General features: G+C 45.6%; 1 protein-coding gene across 2 annotated transcripts in view; it reads left to right on the top strand.

The window, feature by feature from the left end:
* The window catches only part of ACAN (aggrecan), a 76,373-nt gene that overhangs the window by 24,701 nt on the left and 29,424 nt on the right, over positions 1-22,248 (top strand). For both annotated transcript variants that reach the window (XM_043524369.1, XM_007060374.3), the window contains exons 2-6: positions 16,724-16,800; positions 17,285-17,668; positions 19,104-19,278; positions 20,031-20,158; positions 20,839-21,132. In XM_043524369.1, the coding sequence (XP_043380304.1) occupies positions 16,731-16,800; positions 17,285-17,668; positions 19,104-19,278; positions 20,031-20,158; positions 20,839-21,132 (1,051 nt within the window). In that variant the 5' untranslated portion in view covers positions 16,724-16,730. The remainder of the gene's footprint in view (positions 1-16,723; positions 16,801-17,284; positions 17,669-19,103; positions 19,279-20,030; positions 20,159-20,838; positions 21,133-22,248) is intronic.

The following is a 22,248-nucleotide window of genomic DNA, read 5'->3' as shown; positions in this document are numbered from 1 at the left end:
ATCACTTATTTTTTATGGGTTAAATTCCCCCAAGGCCTGTGCCCCATTTAAATCCCCCTTAAGCCCTCAAAACAGGATTTAAGTAGGGCTTAAATGGTGCATAGGCCTTTGGCCAGTCCTCCGCATTGGGATGAATTTCACTCTCTATGAATAGATCTTTAAGGCAGCTGTCAGGTGAGCAAATGTAACAGGCTGAATATGTTGTAGCTGATGTCCCCACAATAATGGCACTGCTGGAATTAATGCATTCAGGGGTGGAACAGGTAAAATCCAAGATGATTCTGCCCACAACTCTGACCTGACCTGGTTGTAGCGAGAACCAGTTTGATGCACCTCTTATTAGGCAATTCTCTTTGTGAGAGGCTTTGTACACAGCGTTTTAAAGTATTCTCATCTATATCTATATCTATATCGATGTCGATGTAGGTATAAATATATAACAAGCGGTGGGAGAGGAAGCTTGTTATCTAATGCATTAGGTTGAAGAGAAGGAGGATGAGAGCAATGGAAGCTGGAGAGGGGAAAGTTAACTATTCTAGCCAGAGAGCAGTGATGTGAACTGGGATTAGGCCGAGGGGCCAGAGAGGAATGGGTGGATTTTACAAATATAGAAAGAGAAGAGACAAGAGTGGATGACAGCCTGGATGTGAGGAGACGAGGAAAGGAAGGAGTCAAACATCTATGAGGAAAGGTTAAAAATACTGGGTATATTTAGTCTTGAGAACAGACGACTGTGGAGGGTTATGATAAAAGTTTTCAAATAAGCTGCTTCAATGAGGAGGTGATCAATTGTTGTCCATGTGCATTGAAGGTAGGACAAAAAGCAGTGGGCTTAATCTGCAGCAAGGGAGATTGAGGTTAGATATTAGGAAAAGCTTTCTAACTATAAGGATAGTTAAGCCCTGGAACAGACTTCCAAGGGAGGTTGTGGACTCCCCATCATTGGAGAACAGGTTAGACAAACACCTGTCCGGGTTGGTCTGTGTATATTTAGTTCTGTCTCTCGAGGTCCTTGCCAGCCCTACATTTCTATGATTCTGTAACTCCAAGGCTGCAAGCTTGAGTGACAGGAAGAATAGCAGAATTGTCAAGAGTGATGGTGAAAGCAGGGTGTGGGGAGGGATCCAGAGAACAGATGTGTTCAGGTTTGTCTCTATTCAGTTAAGCAGGAGAGACTGGGAGAGATGCAAGCTTGGATGTGGGTGGCAAAGAGCAGGTAAGCTGTGCAGGCTAAATAGATACAGTTCAAGGAATTTAAAAGCTTAATTGGCAAAACCTACAGAGTTTGTACAGTGAACAAGCTACATAGTGATGGATTTTTCCCATTTCCCCCATTTTTTCATTTTAAAAAATCCAAGGAAATGAAAACAAACAAATAAACAAATTAAACAAACAAACAAACAAGGGATTAACACAATTTGCAGAATGAGAAATCAACTGCTCAGAATCAGCCAGACCTCAGAGTTCAGTTTCTCCCTGCCATGCTAATTCAGGCATGTTGCACATATGCAGCATTGTCTTCCTGGGCACAAAGCCCAGTCTTCATCCCTCCTTCATGCACATGGTCCTCCTTTCTCCTCAATGCTCCCTTCTCTCGGTGAGCTCCCATCTCTGATCTCCACTTGGATGCTATCTACAGTAGTCTGATTACCAATCAGTGTGTTAGACCCATTTGATTTAGTCTGTAAGCAATTTGGGGCAGATTACAAACCTCGTTCTCCTACAAGTTTGTAAAACACTATGCCCACCTAGGGTGCTAAATAATGATGATAGGTGAGGGTTGTTGTCTGTCACATCCGCCTCACTAGTGGTCTGAGCAATGAGTTGGAATCATTGTGCATGTGACCACAGTTAAGACTTGAACTAGGACCTTTGAGGTCTGTAGACAGCTAGTCTGCTAGACAAGGTGGGTGAGGTAATATCTTTTATTGGACCAACTTCTGTTGGTGAGAGAGACAAGCTTTCGAGTCATATAGAGCTCTTCTTCAGGTCTGGGAAAGGTACCCTGAGTGTCACACCTACGTGCAAGCTGGAAGAGAGAGTTTAGCATAAATAGTTAGCACATATTGTAAAGGACCTTTAAAGGTAGAGTCACCCGTTAACACCTCTGAAGTCATAGGACAAAAAGAGAGAGTTAATGGAGTACAGATTGTTGTAATAAACCACAAATTCAATGTCTCTGTTCAGTCCATGATTTTTAATGTCTAGCAAAGTTATGAATTTAAGCTCTCAGGTTTGTCTTTTCAAAGTGTTGTGCAGGTTTCCTTTGCGGATGGGGACTGATAGGTCAGATATAGAGAGATCACTTTGTGAAAAGTGTTCAGCCACAGCTGATGTGGTGTTTTCGTCTTTTATCATTTACCTGTGTGAGTTCATTGGAGGGTGTACTGATTGTCAGGTTTCACTCACATAGTTAGTGCACTGGATGAGGTATGGCACATGTTGTGATAGGCATGTGTAGGATCCATGGATCTTATAAGGTGTGTTGTGGGGGGTGCTGATCATTGTAGCAGTGGAGATATGGCTGCAGGTTTTGCATCTGTTGTTCTGGCAGAGTCTGGTGCTGCTTTGAGTTGGTGTGACATGGTCTGCGGGGAGCTTGCTTCTGATGATGAGCTTGGAGAGATTAGGGGGTTGTTTGAAGGCCAGAAGAGGGGATTCAGGAAACATTTCTTTCAGGATGGGGTCCCCATTGAGTTTGGATTGTAGTTTGATGATACCCCATATGGATTCCAGTGTTGGGTGGCAGGTGACAACTAGGGTATGCGGTCAGAGGAGGTTTTATTTCTGTACTGAAGCAGGTTCTTTCAGGGTATTTGGGTGGCCCATTCTATGGTGCGATGTAGTTCTCTGGTGGACTGTCCTTGTTTGGTGAAGGCGGTTCTGAGTGTGTTGAGGTGTATATCCTAGACTTTCTCCTCGGAGCATATTCTCTGTGGTATCTGAGTGTCTGGCTATAGATAACAGATTTCTTGCTGTGCTTGGGGTGGTTACTGGATCTATGAAAGTAGGTGTGTTGATCCGTGGGTTTCTGGTATATGGTTGTCTGTAGGGTTCCATTGTTGAAGCTGATTGTGTGTCCAGGAAGCTAGTGTGGCAGTGTTAGAGTTTAATGGACGCGTGCTTCAGGCAAGCTGAGAGTAAGCACTCACTGGGGGAGGGCAGGAGGTGTGCTGAGCTGTTCTCGGATAGGAATCATTCCCCCTGAGCAAGCCATAGAAGTCATGCTGAGCTGGTAGATTTCATGCTGCTGTATGATGTTTTAATGGAGGATACACGAAGAACAAAATTCAAGAGCAAATGAGCAGGTGCCAAGTTCCTGGCCATGCCTGCTAATGACCCTAGATGCCAGTAATGATATAGTGTCAACTTCACACAGAATGAAGGGAAAATGGTCTGCCCCTTGTCTCTGTAGTTCCTTGGGGAGTGCACTGCACATGTGAGCACTGTGGCGGAAGCAGGTGTTATGTACCAGGCAGGAGACTAGGATATTTGGAGACTGTTTGCAAGATTCTCGCTTAACATTAGTGCGCTTACGTTAGGTACACAGTGAAACCAGTACAAGACATCAGTCCTATTAAGCAACCTCCTGTTTTCAGAGTCTGCCCCAAAGGATCCCCATGTGCACAGAATGCAGTCCTATAACACCTCTATTAGCGGACCCAGCACTTTAAACAGCCACTCTTTCTTGGTTTCTTTAGTGGTAGTTTATCACACTGTATCCAGCCATCCCTTTATCTCTCTCTCTCTATCCGCACTACAACTAATGCATCACACTTAGAGCTAGAGTTCAGCAGATACATGGGTCAGTTAATTAGTGTTTAAAGCACTCTTTCCCACTGTTCATTTATTTATCGATCCATGCTTCTCCGGGGAATTTGTTTCCCTGGTGTAGACTCTGTCATTGCCCGATTGTTTGGAACAGTATATTGTTTCCTGGGAGATTTGCCCTTTGGCAGGGAATAAATTGATTTCTCTATATGAAGATTTTTCTGAAATGTTAGATGTGATGAGATTCTTTAGCAGACTGTGTCTAGTAATAAGCAAAGGAGTTTACATAAGAAAGAAACCACCAAAATCTTCGTTGAGAGCTCTAACAAAACCAGAACTTTTTTTAGGATTTCAAAAAAGCCAATTATATCAGAAACAATTTCCCTCACCAAAATACCATAGCAAAGCTTGTTCTCCTGATACTTCTCGAAAGTATTGGAAATCTCATGGCAGAACCTATTGTGGTGGCATTTCTAGCTTGGTTTACAGACCAGAAAGGTTCAAAAAAGCATCCAAACTTCTAGGTGAGAAATCAAATTTCTCAGCAGTTTTTGGAACACACTGTTTATCCTCAGTCCGTATCATGGTGCCTCATCAGAGCTGTAGTCTGGACATCTTATGCCCCTGTTCTGGACTGTATCTCCCACGAACACAACTTCCATTCAGCTGCAATTGTCTTTCTACTTCATAGGGCTGAGCTAAATTCCCAAAGGAGTTCAAAGGTTGTGTAGGTGGTTTTTCAACTGCTTATCCCACTGTACAGGTCACCTAAAGCAATTGAAAATCAGAATTTTTATCATGTGGGAAATTCCAGTATTTCAAAATTTGTTTTTGTCCTTGTACAGGATCAGGGCCTATCATACAGCCCCCTCCTCCTGTTTGGATCTGAGTTTGCGCTTGCTGAGCCAGTTTCCTCTCTGGAGAAGTCTGTCTGGAGCCGTCTCACAGAATCCAGGGAAGCAGTTTCCAGCAGAGTTAGTTGTTTTGTTTTTCATTTCAAGCCTTCTTAACAAAACAAGATCAAAGCTTCACAGACTCTCCCCTCAAAAATCTGTGCAGGCCAAGTGGTCCCTTTCCCACAGCTGTCCCTCACACCCATAAGTTTATCAGTCCAAGTTTCCTGGCTTTCACCTCAGAACTCAGTGACGACAGGACTTCGTAGTCACCCATCTGTGTATTTGGCTCTTGGAGCAGTTCCTTTCTGCAGTTGCTCCAGCCACAGTCCATCTGGCACACAGCCACGAGCCCCTCAGCTTTCTGGCAGGTATTGCAGTCCCTCCCCTCCATGTCCTGCTGCCTTCTTTTATAAGGATCAGCCAATTAAGTCACAGCTCTTTTTCCCAGGTGCAGTGGGAGGAGCTAATCAGCCAGCCAGCTGCAGGCCTCTGACCCAAGAGCAATGGTGTCCCCTAATACCTTCAGAAGTCCTGAATTAAGATGGAAAGCTGAAACATGAAAACTTGTCATGGAATAGAAAATTTCAATCCAGAAATATCAAAATGCTTCATTTTGGGTCAGTTCAACATTAATCTGTGTCCCTCTGCATTATCACAATGCCTCATTGGAATTATAGTTTAGACATCTTATTTCCCTGTTCTGGAGCGTATATCCTATGACGCGCCGTGGTAGTTCAACAAAAGAAGGGATTGCCATGCATCATGGGAGGTATAGTCCATCAGGAAACCTGGCCCATAATGGATAATGGAGGCATGAGGAACTCCAGCAGCTCAGATGGAGTTGACCAGACCCAAAACAAAAAAAATCATTTTGATTTTTCCAACAGAAAATCAAAAATTTTAGGCAACAACAAGAAATGACATTTTCTATTGAAAAAACTTTTCACCCAAAAATCTCCAACCAGTTCTAGTCTGCAATCATGGATCTGAGAGCTAGGGTATGTTGGTTTTATTTCAGAGAAAGGAGAAATTTGTGGTATAAGTGACTGCTATCCATCCTGGCTCTAGAGAGAGACAGTGTGGCTCGTGGTTAGTTGAGTGGACTGGGAATCTGGACTCCTCAGTGCCATTCCCATTTCTGTCACTGCCTTGCTGTACAAGTCAGTTCTCTGCTCCGTGTCTTAGTCTCCCCAGGAATTCAATGGAGATGGTGATCCTTGCCATTATGCACTTCATGGTGGTGTTGTGAGGCTTAGGGCTGGTCTACACTATGGAGGGGGAATCAATCTAAGTTACGCAACTTCAGCTACGTGAATAATGTAGCTGAAGTCGACGTACTTAGATCTACTTACCACGGTGTCTTCACTGCGGTGTGTCGACGGGAGAGCTTCTCCTTGAGGTGGAGTCCTGGAGTCGATGCTAGAGCGATTGGCGGTCGATTTATCACGTCTATACTAGAAATGATAAATTGACCCCCGCTGGATTGATCACTGCCTGTCGATCCAGCCAGTAATGTAGACAAGCCCTCAGTTAACTAACTTTTGTGAAGAGTTTTGTAATCCTCAGATGGCACATGCTAGAGAAGAGCAAAGGACTATTATGTTTGCTTGTATTTGGCACCCACAGATGTCCTAGGCTTTGATGGATAAACTAACACATAGAGAGGGCCAGGAGCCAGACAACTGGAGGCATTTTACCCAGCCCAACCATTTGCCAATAAGAATTAGATATATGAAGAACACGCTCTCTCTTCAGTTTACAGGGAGAATGATATCCTAATCCTGTGTAATAGCTGGTGGAACAGATAACAGACACTCCCATCATAGGCACACAGGCAGCACAAGGAAATTGAGACCTGGAACCCATGCCAAGAATTGAGCACCTCCTGGTGAAAATGAATAGTGAATGAGAGTTTTCCTTTATTTACCCCCCTAAATGTTATAGATGTGTTGTGGGACTCGGCAAGGAAGCCAGGGAGATAGGATTTGCTAAGCATTCATTTAGCTGACTGTCTAAGAAATGTGCATATAAAACACAAGTAGAAACAGACATGGGTGATCCTTCTTTCCTGAATCACTGAAAAAGATTTTGAGATAATGATTTGGTCTCCATACATGACCTGCACTGGGAACCATGGCACCTCAAGAAGAAAAGGAGTACTTGTGGCACCTTAGAGACTAACCAATTTATTTGAGCATAAGCTTTCGTGAGCTACAGAAGTGAGCTGTAGCTCACAAAAGCTTATGCTCAAATAAATTGGTTAGTCGCTAAGGTGCCACAAGTACTCCTTTTCTTTTTGCGAATACAGACTAACACGGCTGTTACTCTGGCACTTCAAGAGTAATTCAGTGCTGATGTTGTATCAAGTGTGAAGAATGCAACTTGTTTCCCATTCATTCCCAGATATATTACGCCTTGTCCCTGAATGCTTGAATGGTGGAAAAGTTGATGGTGTCCGTTGCAGGGCATTCTGTTCTCTGCTACTAGTTTCACTAGTGATTTGTTGGAAAATTAATGTTAGTGGTTGAGTGGGAGATGTGACTGCGCTGTTGGGGGCCAGAAGGACAGTATGTCTAGCCTAATTCTGCTCTCACTCACACCACTGTGACTCTGGAGTAACTCTGTTAATGTCAATGGAGTTACATTGGTGTGAGGCTGGCATAAATGAGAGGAGAAGAAGGTGGGCCATTGTGTGGTAGGTACAGCCCATAGGAGTTTATATGGTATTATGCATTCAAAAGGAAATCTGCTCCATGCAAATCATAGAATCATAGAATATCAGGGTTGGAAGGGACCTCAGGAGGTCATCTAGTCCAACCCCCTGCTCCAGGCAGGACCAATCCCCAGCTGAATCATCCCAGCCAGGGCTTTGTCAAGCCTGACCTTAAAAACCTCAAAGGAAGGAGATTCCACCACCTCCCTAGGTAGCACATTCCAGTGCTTCACCACCCTCCTAGTGAAAAAGTTTTTCCTACTATCCAACCTAAACCTCCCCCACTGCAACTTGAGACCATTACTCCTTGTTCTGTTATTGTCGGGGTTTGAATTCCACTACCTGAAACTTAGCAGTATTAGTTGTTCAGATTGTTACTGGAATCTCATCCTGGCATCTCACTCATCAGAAAGTGGGAGCTTGTCCGCCTGGTAAATGGAAAGTGAAATAACTGTATCGGTTGTCCTTGACACCCTTAGTTAGTTTGGTGTAAGTCTGTGTGGATACTCTTATTTTGGTATAAGATTGCCTTTGTATTGATTTAATTAAGCTGGTAGTTATAGTTATGTTATATGGAAACAGAGCTCTTATGTTGAAATAAGAGTGTGCATACAGGGACTTAAACTGAAATAACCCAAGGTGTAAATTAGAGCTGATTGGTTATTTCGGTTCCATTTACTGCATAGACAGATCAAAAGAGAAGGGCTAAGCCATGTGTTCTTGAGGTGCACAACATTCCTGCCAGTCAGGAGGGAGGGGCCAAGTCCTGCCAGTCCACCGAGCTGTGTATAAGAGAGCCCATGACCGCAGCAGCATGGAGTACTCCAGGACAGGAGTGAGATAAGTTGGCTGAAGTGTGTGATGAAATCTGTTGCTTTCCTGAGTCCTAAGCAACCCCTCCTTTTCTTGCTACCTTCACGCTAATACAGTCTCTTTCTGTGCCTCCAGCTCACTGTCTGACGCAGGAAACTGATGTGGGGAATATCAGCCCCCGTCAAGCTGTGGGCAACACACCGCGGTGACACAATATCACAGTAACCACTGCCACGTTTCACTCTTGGTTCAAAAAGGACTTTCTTGTCCCAGGAGTCACGTCAAAAACGGCCTTGGCGGGAACAACATCTGAGCAGCCCACTGCATAAAGGGCTTAGTCTCAGAATGGTTTGGAAGCCAAACAGAATGGAATAGTTTTCCTATTTTCTTTACAGCTGAGAAAACACAAAAAGTCACAGGAGTATATTTATTACGATACTTCTATTCCAAAACTTGCCTTATTTTAAAAGAAAAAAGAAATAAAATTGTTCCTCCCCTCCCCCCTTTTTTTTTCTTCTTCCCCTCCCATTTCCTGAAGCAGGCTGGGATTTGAACAGAAGAGCTCTCAGTGCTGGAAAAGAGCTTGTAGCATGTGGAGACAATGGGGGATTTGTTTGTGGAGGTGATGAGGGAATACTCCCTATTCTCACTGAAACAAAAAGCCACTGACAGTTCTGAAGGCACCTGGGACGCCCCATAGATATGTACATGAGGGATCAAAGACCTGACATCCCCCTCTGTCAAGAGGAGGTACCTTTTCTTAATTCTCCTTAAGCCTTCATCCAAAGTTTTGCCATCATTATTAAGTCTTGAAGTAGCTGAGCTGTGAGAGTTAGTTGAAATACACCAGATTGGATGGAGGTGGTTAGTGTTCCCTGGAGAAACTGAGGTGCATTCTCTGGAGGGGAAGAAAGAGAGAGAGACTAAATCTTTGAGGGATGAGAATCCAAGACTAAAGTATTGCTGGTTTGGTCTCTTATTAGATGCCTCTTTATATACAAATTTTAAGAACTATGTTCTCCTGGAAAATGTTGCTATGCTAAAGGCACAAGCTCCTGCCCATGAATGCTGTTTTATTACCAGTCTGAAACCCTACTAAGGTTTATCAAAAGTTTTCCAAATCTTTTAATGTGCCTGGGTCAAATCAAAGCATGGAAGCTGTGTGGAGCATGGTAGCGTCAGATGAGTTTTGCAATGAGATGACACTTGTATTGTCCTGAAGATGGTCTGTTGCAATGATGTAATGTCAAGATGTGTCACTGTGTCCGCTTTGTCCCAAATTTCAAAAGCTGACAATCTCTGAGTGGGTAACAGGCTAAGAAACAAGAAGATGTGAAATGAATCCAAGAAAAAGAAGGCATTAAGGGTGATTAAAGTAAACTTACTTACTGCAAGGGTGATTAATGTGGAATGGACAACCAAAAGCATAAGGAGAAACTGTGGAGGGTATAGATTCAAAACAAAGTGCTTAGTATAGATTCAAAAGCAAGCTAGAAAAAGAATGGAAAATGCATTCCAAAAAACAAATACATCGGATAGACAGTCTGGGCTCTAAATGGGCCACATCTGCCTACCTTCCTGGGATGTTATTGTGTAAGCACTTTGTTGGATCTAGAACTTTCCTTGCCTCTAAAATGCAATTTTTACTCTCACAAGGTTTTCTAGTTCTGTGAAAATCTGGGGAAGGGGTCAAAGGAGAGAGGGGTTTAAAAAATTCAAAATGCTCAGATTTTTCAAACATGCACTTTTACTTGCAGTCCCCCCATGACTGTTTGCATACAATCCCTGATGCGTGAGCAGAAGCTAGAGGTTACACACGTGCATAAGTCCATCTTTGAAAAAATTGGGCTTAATATCAAATGGCAATAAACAGAAGTTAAAATGACAATTGTTCTCCAGGGCAGAAATCTCCTGTGCTATCCAGCCCTTCTCAGTTCTGGATGGTTTGGAAACTCAAGGTCTTTTTCTCAATTATGTCCAGACCTGGCTGAATTAGGAAGTGCAGATACATAAATAAATCCAATGTAAAATGCTAACCAAGCCTCATTCCAATCTCAGTTAATGCTTAGAAGAGGAAGAATGGCTGGAATTTTGGGTGACTGTTAAGTCTGACTGTTGTTAATCCAGACTGGTTGATCTAGCATGTGCTCTGAGACTCCATGTGGGTAACAGTGACCCTGTATAACACCTCCTACCTCCTCCTCTCCCTCTTTTCCACAAAAGCCAGAAGAAATTGTCTTGCAAACTCCATCTGCCCAGTTTCAATGGATCTGCAGTCTCGCTAAACACAAACACAGCCTTTAAAGCACTTTAAACACACCTTGGGGGGTGGAAGTTGTTGTTTTCCCATAACACAAACTCTTCTAAGATGCTCAGTACAATCCTGACTCTCCATTTGTGGCACTGGCTGCCATCAGAAACAATTCTCACCCTATGCTGGTGCTTGGTAGATCCTGTCTTCTCGGTATAACCTATTCAGATACCCACCCCCCAAAGTACCCATTCTCAGGATCTCTCTGCCTAGGGGTGAGGTTTTCTACTGGAGGATAAGGACACCCACAGGTAATTTGGGTTTGTCAAAAGGGACCTCTAGTGACTGGTGTGAGTTAACAAGCTAATTTTCTAGCAGTACAGATACTCAGGAGCATTCAAACTGAGGCATTTATAGAACTTCTTGGTTGCATATTTTACTTCTTATGCATTTTATGGTAGGCAGTTTATATCCCTAACCCTATGCTAAAATTCATCTTTGTAACACTAACCTTAACCATAATCCTAACTACTAACACTAACCCTGTCTATGACCATAAGAGTAACTGACCCTAACCACAACTTTAATTGTAACCCCACATTAGCCCTAACCCTCAAATGATGTTTTATGTACTCAGAGAGGTTAAGAGCCCTGACAGACTGGAGCAGAGGGGAGCTTTGTAACAGTCTTTGGGCCCTGTAAAGCTTCCAGTTTTCATTTAAAGCATTTCATGTTCATTTTCAGTCTCTAGCCCTTTTCTTTGTGAAAAGCCTTGAAAATGCAACTGATGCAGGGGAGAACTGCCCCCCCCCATATCCCAGCCAATGGGAATCCATTTCCTAACTGTCCACCCAACCTATCTCTAGACCAGAGGTGGGCAAACTTTTTGGCCTGAGGGCCACATCGGGGTGCAAAACTGTATGGAGGGCTGGGTAGGGAAGGCTGTGCCTCCCCAAACAGCCTAGTCGCCTCCCCCTCCCCACCCCGACCGCCCCCCTCAGAACCCCTGACCCATCCAACCCCCCCCGGGATCCCACTCCCCCCTGCTCCCTGTCCCCTGACTGCCCCCCAACCCCTATCCCCACCCCCTGACAGGCCCCCCCGGAACCCCACCCCTATCCAACCCCCCCTGCTCCCTGTCCCCTGACTCCCCCTCGACCCCTATCCACACCCCCACCCCCTGACAGGCCCCCCAGGATCCCACCCCTATCCAACCCGCCCTGCTCCTTGTCCCCAGACTGTCCCAACCCCTATCCACTCCCCTGCCCCCTGACAGGCTCCCTGAGACTCCCACACCCTATCCAACCCCCCCGTTCCCTGACCGCCCCCCCACAGAACCTCTGCCCCATCCAACCACCCCCTCCTCCCTGTCCCCTGACTGCCCCCCAGGACCCCCAACCGCTGCTGCTGTCGCGTGCACGCACTACCGCCCCCCTTACCATGCCGCTCAGAGCGGCAGGAGCTCACAGCCCTGTGCACGCAGAGGCTGTGGAGGAGAGGGGACAGCAGGGGAGGGGCTGGGGGTAGCCCTCCCGGCCAGGAGCACAAGGGCTAGGCAGGATGGTCCTGCACTTGGAACAGTCACATGATTAACAGCCCCAAGTTCCTTCATAGAATCATAGAATATCAGGGTTGGAAGGGACCTCAGGAGGTCATCTAGTCCAACCCCCTGCTCAAGGCAGGATCAATCCCCAATTAAATCATCCAACAGATTTTTGCCCCATATCCCTAAATGGCCCCCTCAAGGATTGAACTCACAACCACTGAGCTATCCCTCCTTCTTTTCCTTGAAAGCCCATGACGTATCCCAGCCATAGCAACCACACATCACTCCGGGTTTGCTCAGCATCGTACTGGACCATACCGTCACACGATGAGGTCTTTAGGCAAGGGCCTGTTGGTTACAGGAGCGCTCTTTAAAACAGAGATGTTCACCCGCTGTCGAGTGCCAGGCGAGCTGACATCCCTACAGAAACAAAACGGAATCACAGACTAGTAGAATATAAAATCATCACTGCTACTGATGGCAAATTATCCAGGACACTCTAAGCAGCACAGAGCAGGGCTCTCAGATTTCCCTGCGGTAGTTAGAAGAGTGAGAAATGGAGAACATGTTGCAAACATGACCGTGAGGAATAGGCACCTGATTGAATGTCGCACTGGCCGGGAGTCAGGGCTAGGAAGCTGGCACAATGCACTCCACACACTATTATTCTAATTTGTTTGAACTGCCGCTGAGAGAAAGAATTCACTGTCTGTGGGATGCTGCGGGTGAGGGGAGCTGGAGGGAAGGCCTGTCTTTTTCAGGAATAAACCAAACCTGGAAATGTTCCTGTCTTCCCTGCTCTTACGATATGATGAAATAACCCCCTGTGCGAAGGACCAGCGCAAAGCAAAGTGCAGGGCGACCAGAGGCCCCGTTTTGGCTGGGACAGTCCAACTTTTAAGCTCTGTCCCGGCCGTCCTGACTTTTTTGACAGAAATGGGCATTTGTCCCGTTTGCTCTTCCCAGCTGATCAGTTGGAAAGAGCAAACGGACAAATGCCCAGTTTACCAAAAAAAGGGGAGCAACATGGGGGGCGGGGAGGCAGTAACATGAGGTGCTGGGCTGCGGGGCTCAGGAGGCAGCCCCAGCTGGCATTGGGATCAGCCCCAGCTGCAGCTGCAGGCGGCACGGGGAGGTCAGCCCCAGCACCAGACGGTGTGGAGGTGGGGGGGGGCATCAGCCCCAGCCACGGGCAGCACAGGGCTCAGGTGCTCAGCCCCAGCTGTGGGTGGCACAGGGCTCAGCGCTCGAGGAAGGGGGGGTCAGCCCCAGCCCTGGATAGTGGGGGTGGCTGTGGCAAATCCTACAGGTGGGACGGCGGGGCGGCTCGGACTCAGGCGAGCCCCGGCCATCCCGTTTTTACTTTAGGAAGTATGGTCACCCTAGCAAAGTAGGACTCCAGGGATGGATGGGGCTTGTGCTGGCTTTCCATACATGAGTGAATTTCACCCATTCAGAATAATCATACTCTTCAAATTCTAACCAGCGCGAGCATGAACCTGCTCTCCTGCTTCATGTGTCTCCCTGGCAATGAATACCGACACAGAAACAACTTTTTTGTTACAGCTTTTGAGTGCTCAGTGACAATACCAGCCTATAATAGGTAAAAGCCCTGGAGGTGTTTTCAGACAGCCAGGGCCCATCATATTTGATTTCTCTGTTTCAGTGCTCTTTAAGATGCTTCAATTCCAGGTTTCTTCTGCAGAAAAACCCAGACAAAAGGATGCCTGTCTCTTTGCTAATCCAAGGCTATTTATTTTAAATCGTTTTCCGCATAATGCTGGCGCTGCTGAAAGGTTCCAGATTTTTGACTCTGGAGAAGTGACAGCTTGTCTTTAAAGCTAGAGCAGGTACAACGCAAGCTGTGACAGTATGAGTTTCCCACATGCTGACCCCACCAATGTGCCTTCTGCCTTGGAGGCCTCCCCCACCACAACACCTGGGGAGAATAGGGGAATTCCATCTCCATGGCCTATTCAATCCTTGGCCTCTCTATTGATTCTGTCATCAAGAGATCCAATTAGTCCCCAAGGCTGCTTATTGTAATTACATATTTTGCACGATGTGCTCACCTACCACATTAGAAACTGGACTGAGCACCCCTTTCCCCGCTCCCAATTCATTTAATGTACAGTGGATCGTCAGAGGGTAACAGCTGTATAGGACCACACTTCAAGTTGACAGGTGTAATTTTCAGCCTGAGGAAATATAACCTACGCTAGCTCTGATCAAATTAGCACACTAAAAATAGAAGTACAGCCGTAGGGAGGGGCTAGACACCTGAGTACAAGCCCATCTGAGACACTCGGATGCCTATCCCCTCCCACCATTCGCTCTGCCTCAGCTACACTCTAGACTATATCTAGTGCGCTAACTTGATAGGAGCTAGTGCAGGTATGTCTCCTGGAGCTAGAATTTACACCTTCAGTGCTCAGTGTAGACATACCCTAAGTCACCAATGGCCTGGGCCTTACTAAAGCTAGGGACCTATTGGTGAAAGGCTCCCTATTACATAAACAATCTCCTGAGTCATGCTGTCTCCAAGGATTTGTTCTTTCTAACAAACCAGGAATACATTGCCGACACTTGGCTTGAGTTTTTTCCCAGTGCTACAGTCCTTACCTAGAGACTAGAACTGAGTCTTTCTGCTTTTATGGCTTTGTGTCTAAAGTGGGACTCCAAGCTCCTTGGCATACAAATAAACAAATAACAGCCAGCACTGATCTTAAAATTTAACAGTGATGGGTACGTAACTTTAGCAGCCAGAGAGAAACTGGAGTGTTTCCCCATGATACAAATTAATATCTTACTCCCTTTCTCGTGCTGGTTAACTTTCTACTCAACCTCTGCATTGCTGTTTGACAAAATGCCATGGGGGTACTGTGAAGATTGAGCAATGGCAGTCTTATGCTGGTGGGGTGGGGGTTGTTTTTTTTTTAATGTATTTATTTTATAGGGAGCTTTTGGTCATGGATGCTACAAGATAGATAAAAAATGTGTATGAAGTAAATATTCGTAAAAATGACTTTTTGTACTGCCTAGAGCCAGACACAATAAATAATACAATAGGAAAGATTGAGACTTCTCATAAATATTTCAGTCTTACCCTGCAGCACCCACTTCTGTTCCCGTTGTAGACACCCACATGACTCCTGGCTGGGATGATTTAGTTGGGGATTGGTCCTGCTTTGAGCAGGGGGTTGGACTGGATGACCTCCTGAGGTCCCTTCCAACCCTGATATTCTATGATTCTATGACTCTCCTCAGTGTTGTCTGGCAGCTCCTTCCCCACCCTCTATGCGCATAAGTCCTGACCATCAACAACCCAAGTATTCCAAATCTGGGCCCACACACATCTCTGCCAATGCACCTCAGCCCTGACCTGCAGCAGCCCCTGCTAGTTCAATGTTTAGCGTCTCTTGAGTAGAGTTTCCAAAGAGTTTAATATTTGTTCATGTAGATAAAGTACCAGGTTGTGATTTATAAACACATTTTCTCTTTTGGCTTAAGTAGGATTTGAACCGAGTTCTTCAGAAGTGAAAGCCTAATGGCCTGACTTTATAAGATGTAATTTATATTTTCCCTTGTCCTGTGCCATGCTTTCAAGTATGCTAGTTAATGAACTTTACTACTGAGCCAATAGACATGTACGCTGTCTCTCATAATGTTCTGTGACTGCAGCCACATCAACACTAGTTGGGCTCCCTCTAGCTTTCCGAAGACAAACAGCCAGCATTTGGATAGGTGACCACCAAGGAAAACCTAAATGATCCAGTAGGTGGGGCTCTTCCTTTTGACTCAGTGTTGAATCAGTGTTGCCGTGCAGAGTTAGTGGGTGCTGTGCCATCTTGTGAATGAAACATAAAACTGAGGTCCTGCCCACTAGTGGTTATTTAAAATCCCATGGGCATTATACACAAGACTAAAGGCATTAACCTGGCTATCCTGACCAAATTCCAGTTTGGGTAATTACTTTCTGCCTCCCTTCAGTCCTTCTGCCATTTCACCTGGATACAGGACAGTCCTCCACTGTCTGAAACTGTTCTGAAGTGGTGAGTTCCCCTGATGAAGGGGATCCCTGCGCAATGTATATGTCATGTAGTCCTTACAGTGAAGTTGCTAAAGAGCTGTGGAATCCATTTGTATTTAAAGTGGTATAGACTGTAAAGGCAGGATTATTGGTTGTGTTGTGACCTTTAGCCTTTTCACCCTGAAGGGGCCAGACTTCCGCTAGAATAGTTGTACAAAAATTACATCCAAGCAGCTGGCCAAGGATTCCATGTTGGCTTAGTAGAGGAAGGATATTGGTAATGTGAAGAAGCTTCTATTCCAGGTGGTCCAGGCAACGGTGTAGGGTTAGCTAGAGAGGGCATCTGACCCAGTGGTCGTTGCTGGAATAGATGTAAAACAAATGAGAAACTCCATGGCAAAATTGTCTTTCTGAACAGAGGTGAAGATCACAAGAGAGAGTGTGAGAATAGAATAGTAATGTTACTGCACATAATGGACACCCTTGTTTGGAGCAAGCTGCCTTGTCCCTCCCTCTATTAGACAAGGTGTTGCTCTGAAAACTCTCTTTTGTTGATGGTCATATGTAAAAAAACCCTGCCAGGGTGTGTTTGGGTACTGTAGGTTAATGGGCTTGTTCCCTCTTAAGAGTCCTTGAAGGGTCCATTCCCTTATAATCATCCAACAGTAATTAACCCCTGCCTCTAATTTGTTGTTTGTTGCAGGTAAACTATGACCACTTTACTATTAGTGTTTGTGTGTTTGCGAGTCATCACTGCAGCCATCTCTGTGGAAGTTTCAGGTATGTACAGTCGGCGGGACCACTGTTCAGTGCAGAGGACCATACATGTAACAGGCCAACATGCCCCTCACACAGCAGACTCATGCAACTTTACAGGTCTACCTATGAGCTCACTAATTTCACCCACCATTGCCAAGGGCCTCCTCTCTGGGCTGCTGCAACGCCATGACATCCTGCTGTTGCTGTGCTTGGTAGGGGGGAAGATAGTCCCAACTTGTAACCTAGCACCAAGGCCCCCAACCTACCTTCAATGTAATAGCATAATATTCCACCAGGGCTGTTACCAAGGCTCAGGGGCTGCTTTAGGAACATCAATTACTTCAAATTATATTATTAGAATATATACAAATAGATATATTTCCTAATATTGTGGGTGCAGATTTACAAGCTAGATTGAGGCTACTTTGAAAATGTTGGTAGTTATGACTGATGTGTGTTATTGATTAATCCTCACTTTGTCTCTCTCCATATTGGGACTGGGCAGATCATGGTAACACATTGAGTGTGAGCATACCTGAACGGTCTCCCCTGCGTGTCATCCTGGGAAACTCTCTGACCATCCCCTGCTACTTCATCGACTCATTGGATCATGTCACCCCAGCCCCCTATACGCCTCCTCTGACCCCAAGAATCAAATGGAGCAGACTCTCCAATGGGAAGGAAGTCGTCTTACTAGTGGCCACAGAGGGGCAAGTTCGAATCAACACTGAGTACACGGAGGTGATCTCTCTGCCCAACTATCCTGCCATCCCCACCGATGCCACCTTGGAAATCAAAGCTCTGAGGTCCAACGACACTGGGATCTATCGTTGCGAGGTGATGCATGGTATTGAGGACAGCCAGGATACGATAGAGGTCATAGTGAAAGGTGAGGCCATTACTTCAATGTTTCCTCTTGGTGATAGTGTTGATGCTTACATTGATTTGCCTGTGGAGAAAGAAGGAGGAAGAAATCTGACCAGGTGCATTATGAATAGGAGTGGAGGCATTTTACCCTTTCCATGAGCATCTGGCATCACTCGCTGTCATAGACAGGATGCCAGACTTGATGGATCATTGGTCTGATCTTGTATGTGAGCAGGAGCCAAACAAGACAGGCCACTGATTTATTCTAATGTGGGCAGGACCTGGAATGCCATATTAAACAGACCATCAGTGTCACCCAGTGTGCTAGAAGATGGCACCAATCTGTTTTGGTATGGGCAGGAGATGGAACACTGGATGAGATGGATGGTGGTCTGATGTGATGTTGCAGGAAACAGGATATTGGACCTATGAGGATGTTTGGTCTCACCTAGTATGTTAGGAGATGGGATATTTTCCAGATGGCCCGTTGGCCTGTTTTGTTAGAGCCGTTCTTATGTTCTTTCAAGAAATGTAAAAGTGGTTTAGTTAGCTAATATGTAGACAATATAACACACAATTAACTTTCCCCCAGTTAACATTGTTACTCTCATCAATAAAATTGTGAGTGAGAAGAAGAGGGGCCAAGAAAGAAAGCATCCAAGAGGTTTAACCCTTCTTATGCCAGGCCTGAGTATGCATACAGCCACACACTTCTTTTAAAGGCCACTCTATATGGAATAGTATGGCTTAACTACATTTGCAGTACATATAACTGTTCAAAGCACATCTGCTATAGTATAAAATGTAGGTATCATCAGGGCAAGGACCATGCCTTCCTGTGTGTTTGGACAATGCCTGGTGCACTGGAGCCTCAATACTGATTTGGGCCATTGGACATTATCACATTCAAGACTATAATAAAATAGTACAACATTGTAGTTATAACACACAATTAGCCAATTTCCATAGAGTATTTTTACAATACTGTGCAATGCCATGCGAGCCACTTTAAATGTCTTGAAAGTTTTGGATCCTTCTGACAGGGATGTATTTGTTGCATTCTGGGATGTTGGTTTATGCTGAAGCAGTCAGCATTAAAACACTGGATTTAGATGTAGCATTAGGGTGCTCCAGCATCACAGGAGAAAAGAACCTGGACTGGACAGCAGGTCTGTTCCTGTAGATTTTTCTGTTCACCAAAGGGAGTACATCTAATTCCCCTTAAATTGAAGCCTGGTGGCCTTGGGATGGTGGAATATACCATGGGGAAGAACAGAGGCTCTTCAGGGCACAGTAGACTACCCATGCAATACGAATGATCTGTGGCAAACACCTGAGTTTCTACATGAGATAGAATGCCTTTTCTCTGACTTGCTAACCCCTTTGAAAGGGAAACTGGTGAGGGGCTGGTTCTTCACTGACTGATGTGTGTGTGTGCTGGTGGATGTGTTTTCCAGGAATCGTGTTCCATTACAGAGCCATCTCCACCAGGTACACTTTGGACTTTGAGAAGGCAAAGCAGGCATGTATCCAGAACAGTGCTGTCATCGCTACCCCTGAACAGCTGCAGGCTGCCTATGACGATGGGTTTGATCAATGTGATGCCGGCTGGCTGGCTGATCAGACTGTCAGGTAATCAGCTGAAAGAGGGGAAGGAAGGTGGCCAAGAGGGAAGAAAAGAGGGCTATCCAGGCAGCAAGGGGCTGGAAATGGGATACAGAGCCTTTCACATCTAGGTAATTAGTTTAAATCCTGTCCCAGGTAAATAATGACTAGCAGTTACCATCTGATAGTCATTTGGTGTGGAATGAGCTGGTGGATCTCAGTCCATTTCCCAGCAGATAGGTGTCCACATCACAAAACCACTCCCACAATTGGCCTCCTTTTTTGGCAGTCACAGCTGAGAAGCTAAGGACTGAATGGCCCAGAGACTTGAGAGCGGTGGTTTAATCCCAGTCCCCGTGCCCTCTACTTTTGCCCATGCGAACTGCATAGTTCCTATGCCAAGCTCAGCAGATGTGGCTCTATTTTGCACACTTCAGGTAGTCATCTAGCAGGGCTCAGAGGAGTCTGAAAACCAGCAACTCCCCCTGCATCAGTATCTTTGGGGAACATCTGGAGGATCCTCTCCCCTCACCTCCAATGTCAGGAATGGAAGGGAGTAAGTCCACTTCTCCTTCTTCTCCTGTCTTGGAAAAGTTCTGGGGGTTTGGCCGGCCTCCACTTCCTCCCTCCCCCCAGAATTCTGATTCTCCACCACCTGTTCAGGTTGTCCTGATGCCTCCTGCACCACAGAGCCATGTGGCAGTCATCTTTCCAATGAAGCTTCTATCTGCTCACTAGACATTTCCTGTGCATGCTCTCTTTCTCGCTCTCGCTCTCAGGTACCCAATGCACCATCCCCGAGAGGGTTGCTATGGTGACAAGGATGAATTTCCTGGAGTGAGGACCTATGGCATTCGGGAGACAGATGAAACATACGATGTTTATTGTTATGCAGAGGAAATGCAAGGTGAGCTTGGGTTTCTCTTATGTAATTCTCAAGGGACTGAGCTGGCAGTATCATGAGCATCCTCACTGCAGACAAGGATAAAACAAGAGGCAAAGAAGCTAGAAGTCAGAGACATTAGAGATTCAAAAGCCATGTGAGATCCCATCTAGTCCCATCCCCTGCCAAGGCTGGATTATCCCCTAAAGCCTATTTTTCTAGGCTTTGTCCACTGTGGTTTTAATTGATTAAAGCAATGGAGCTCCCATTATTTATGTGAGGGGACGATTCCACATTCTGGTATCTTGCATTAGGAAATTATTTTCACAGGTGCTGACCACCCAGGCCTACAACTGAAGTCAATGGGAGCAGTGGGGCTCAGTACCTCTGAAAACCAGGCCCCAAAATATTCCTTATCTTAATGTCATTGCATGAGTCCAAGTAGAACGTACACCCCCTTGTTCCTCCCTAGAAAATTTCTCTTCCTCTTTGAGATTTGCACCTTCCTAATATTTGTAGACAGTGATCATGTGTGTGTCCCCACCCTTAGTTGTCACTCATCTAAGCTGTACTTATCTAGTCTCTTTAACCTTTCCTTCATCCCACCAGCCCCTAGGGAAGAAAAGCAAAGGGAAGAGAGAGGTAGATGGAAGAGGGATTAAACACTACAGTCAGTCCTTGAGTCAATGGCTGTGTGATTGCAGGTGAAGTCTTCTATGCCACCTCCCCAGAGAAGTTCACCTTCCAGGAAGCTGCAGAGAAATGCCTCAGTCTTGGGTCCCGTTTGGCCACCACAGGAGAGCTGTACCTGGCATGGAAGGCTGGAATGGATGTGTGCAGTGCAGGCTGGCTGGCAGACCGCAGCGTTCGGTATCCCATCTCCAAGGCACGTCCCAACTGTGGCGGGAACCTGGTGGGGGTGCGGACAGTGTACCTCCATGTCAATCAGACAGGGTACCCTCACCCTCATTCGCGCTACGATGCTATCTGCTACACAGGTGAGTTGCACTGGTTTTGTTGAATTAAGTACCATGCCTCCATCAGTACTCGTTAGCAGCAGATTCTGGGAGCTGAGTATGGTGCTTCCCAGCCAGAGCTGAATTATCACACAACCACAGAAACTAAAGATGAAAAACTCCTGTTAAGTCCCATCTTGTCCAATGCCTGATTGTTTGTCATGCTCTGTTTCCCAGTGCTGTGTCTACTTCTGGTTTTAGTGAGTCAAGAGACAGGACTTGGGAGACCATTTCACAGTCTATTCTATACAAAAAAAATTAAATTAATAATAATAAATAATAGTAATAAATAATAAAAATAGTCACTCCCCTAAACTCCCCTCTACTTTTGGTACTTCCTTCAAATACTTGCGGATGGCTATGAGATCCCCTCTTAGTCATGACAGTGCAGGATTAACTCAAATATTATGGCGATGGCCACCAACATAAGAATCAGATACATCACTTGTCGTCTTTCCCCATCGATCATTTCTGTTGTCCATCTCTGAATGCCTTTGACTCTGTTGCTAGCCCCACCTCACAATTAACACAGAAAAACTTCTTACTGTTTCACTTAAACAAGAAAAGCAGATGTAAATTTACAGGCAATCTCCCCCTGCCCCTCCATTCTTGTCCAAGCAGAGAGAGAAGAGTTCAGAGCATATGTTAGCACTGTAGTACAACTGAGTGTTCTCAATGGGAGGTGAGTGTAATATGCCTCTATCCACTCCAGATTGTCAAACACCTTCCAAGTTTGATGGCTCTCCAGGAACCAGGCAGCAGAGATCAAGATCTTACATATTAAGTAATTTAATATTATAGATAAGAGAGCAGAAAGAAAACAATAGGTTAGCTCCTGAGCAGCAGTGCTTTGCATGGTAGGGGTCCGTGTGCAAGGGCTCCATTTTGCATTTCCTTGGTCCTGGTGTAGCCATTGTGCAAGGCTGGCTGCTCTGTGCTAAATTAGAGGGCTGCCTAGGCTGCAAATTTCCATAAGGGGCCCAAGTGGCAACTAAGGATAGGCCTGGCTCATGGGCATCTCAGCTACACCCTCTATCTGCTAACCATGCCCCTGTCCTGCTATGCTAATTGCCAGCAGCAGGGAGGGAGGATTGTGTG

This window comes from Chelonia mydas, chromosome 10, assembly GCF_015237465.2.
Source record: "Chelonia mydas isolate rCheMyd1 chromosome 10, rCheMyd1.pri.v2, whole genome shotgun sequence".
In the NCBI taxonomy this organism is placed as follows: domain Eukaryota; kingdom Metazoa; phylum Chordata; order Testudines; family Cheloniidae; genus Chelonia; species Chelonia mydas.
Note: the sequence above shows the minus strand (reverse complement) of the source record. Positions and strands in the feature narration are given on the sequence as shown.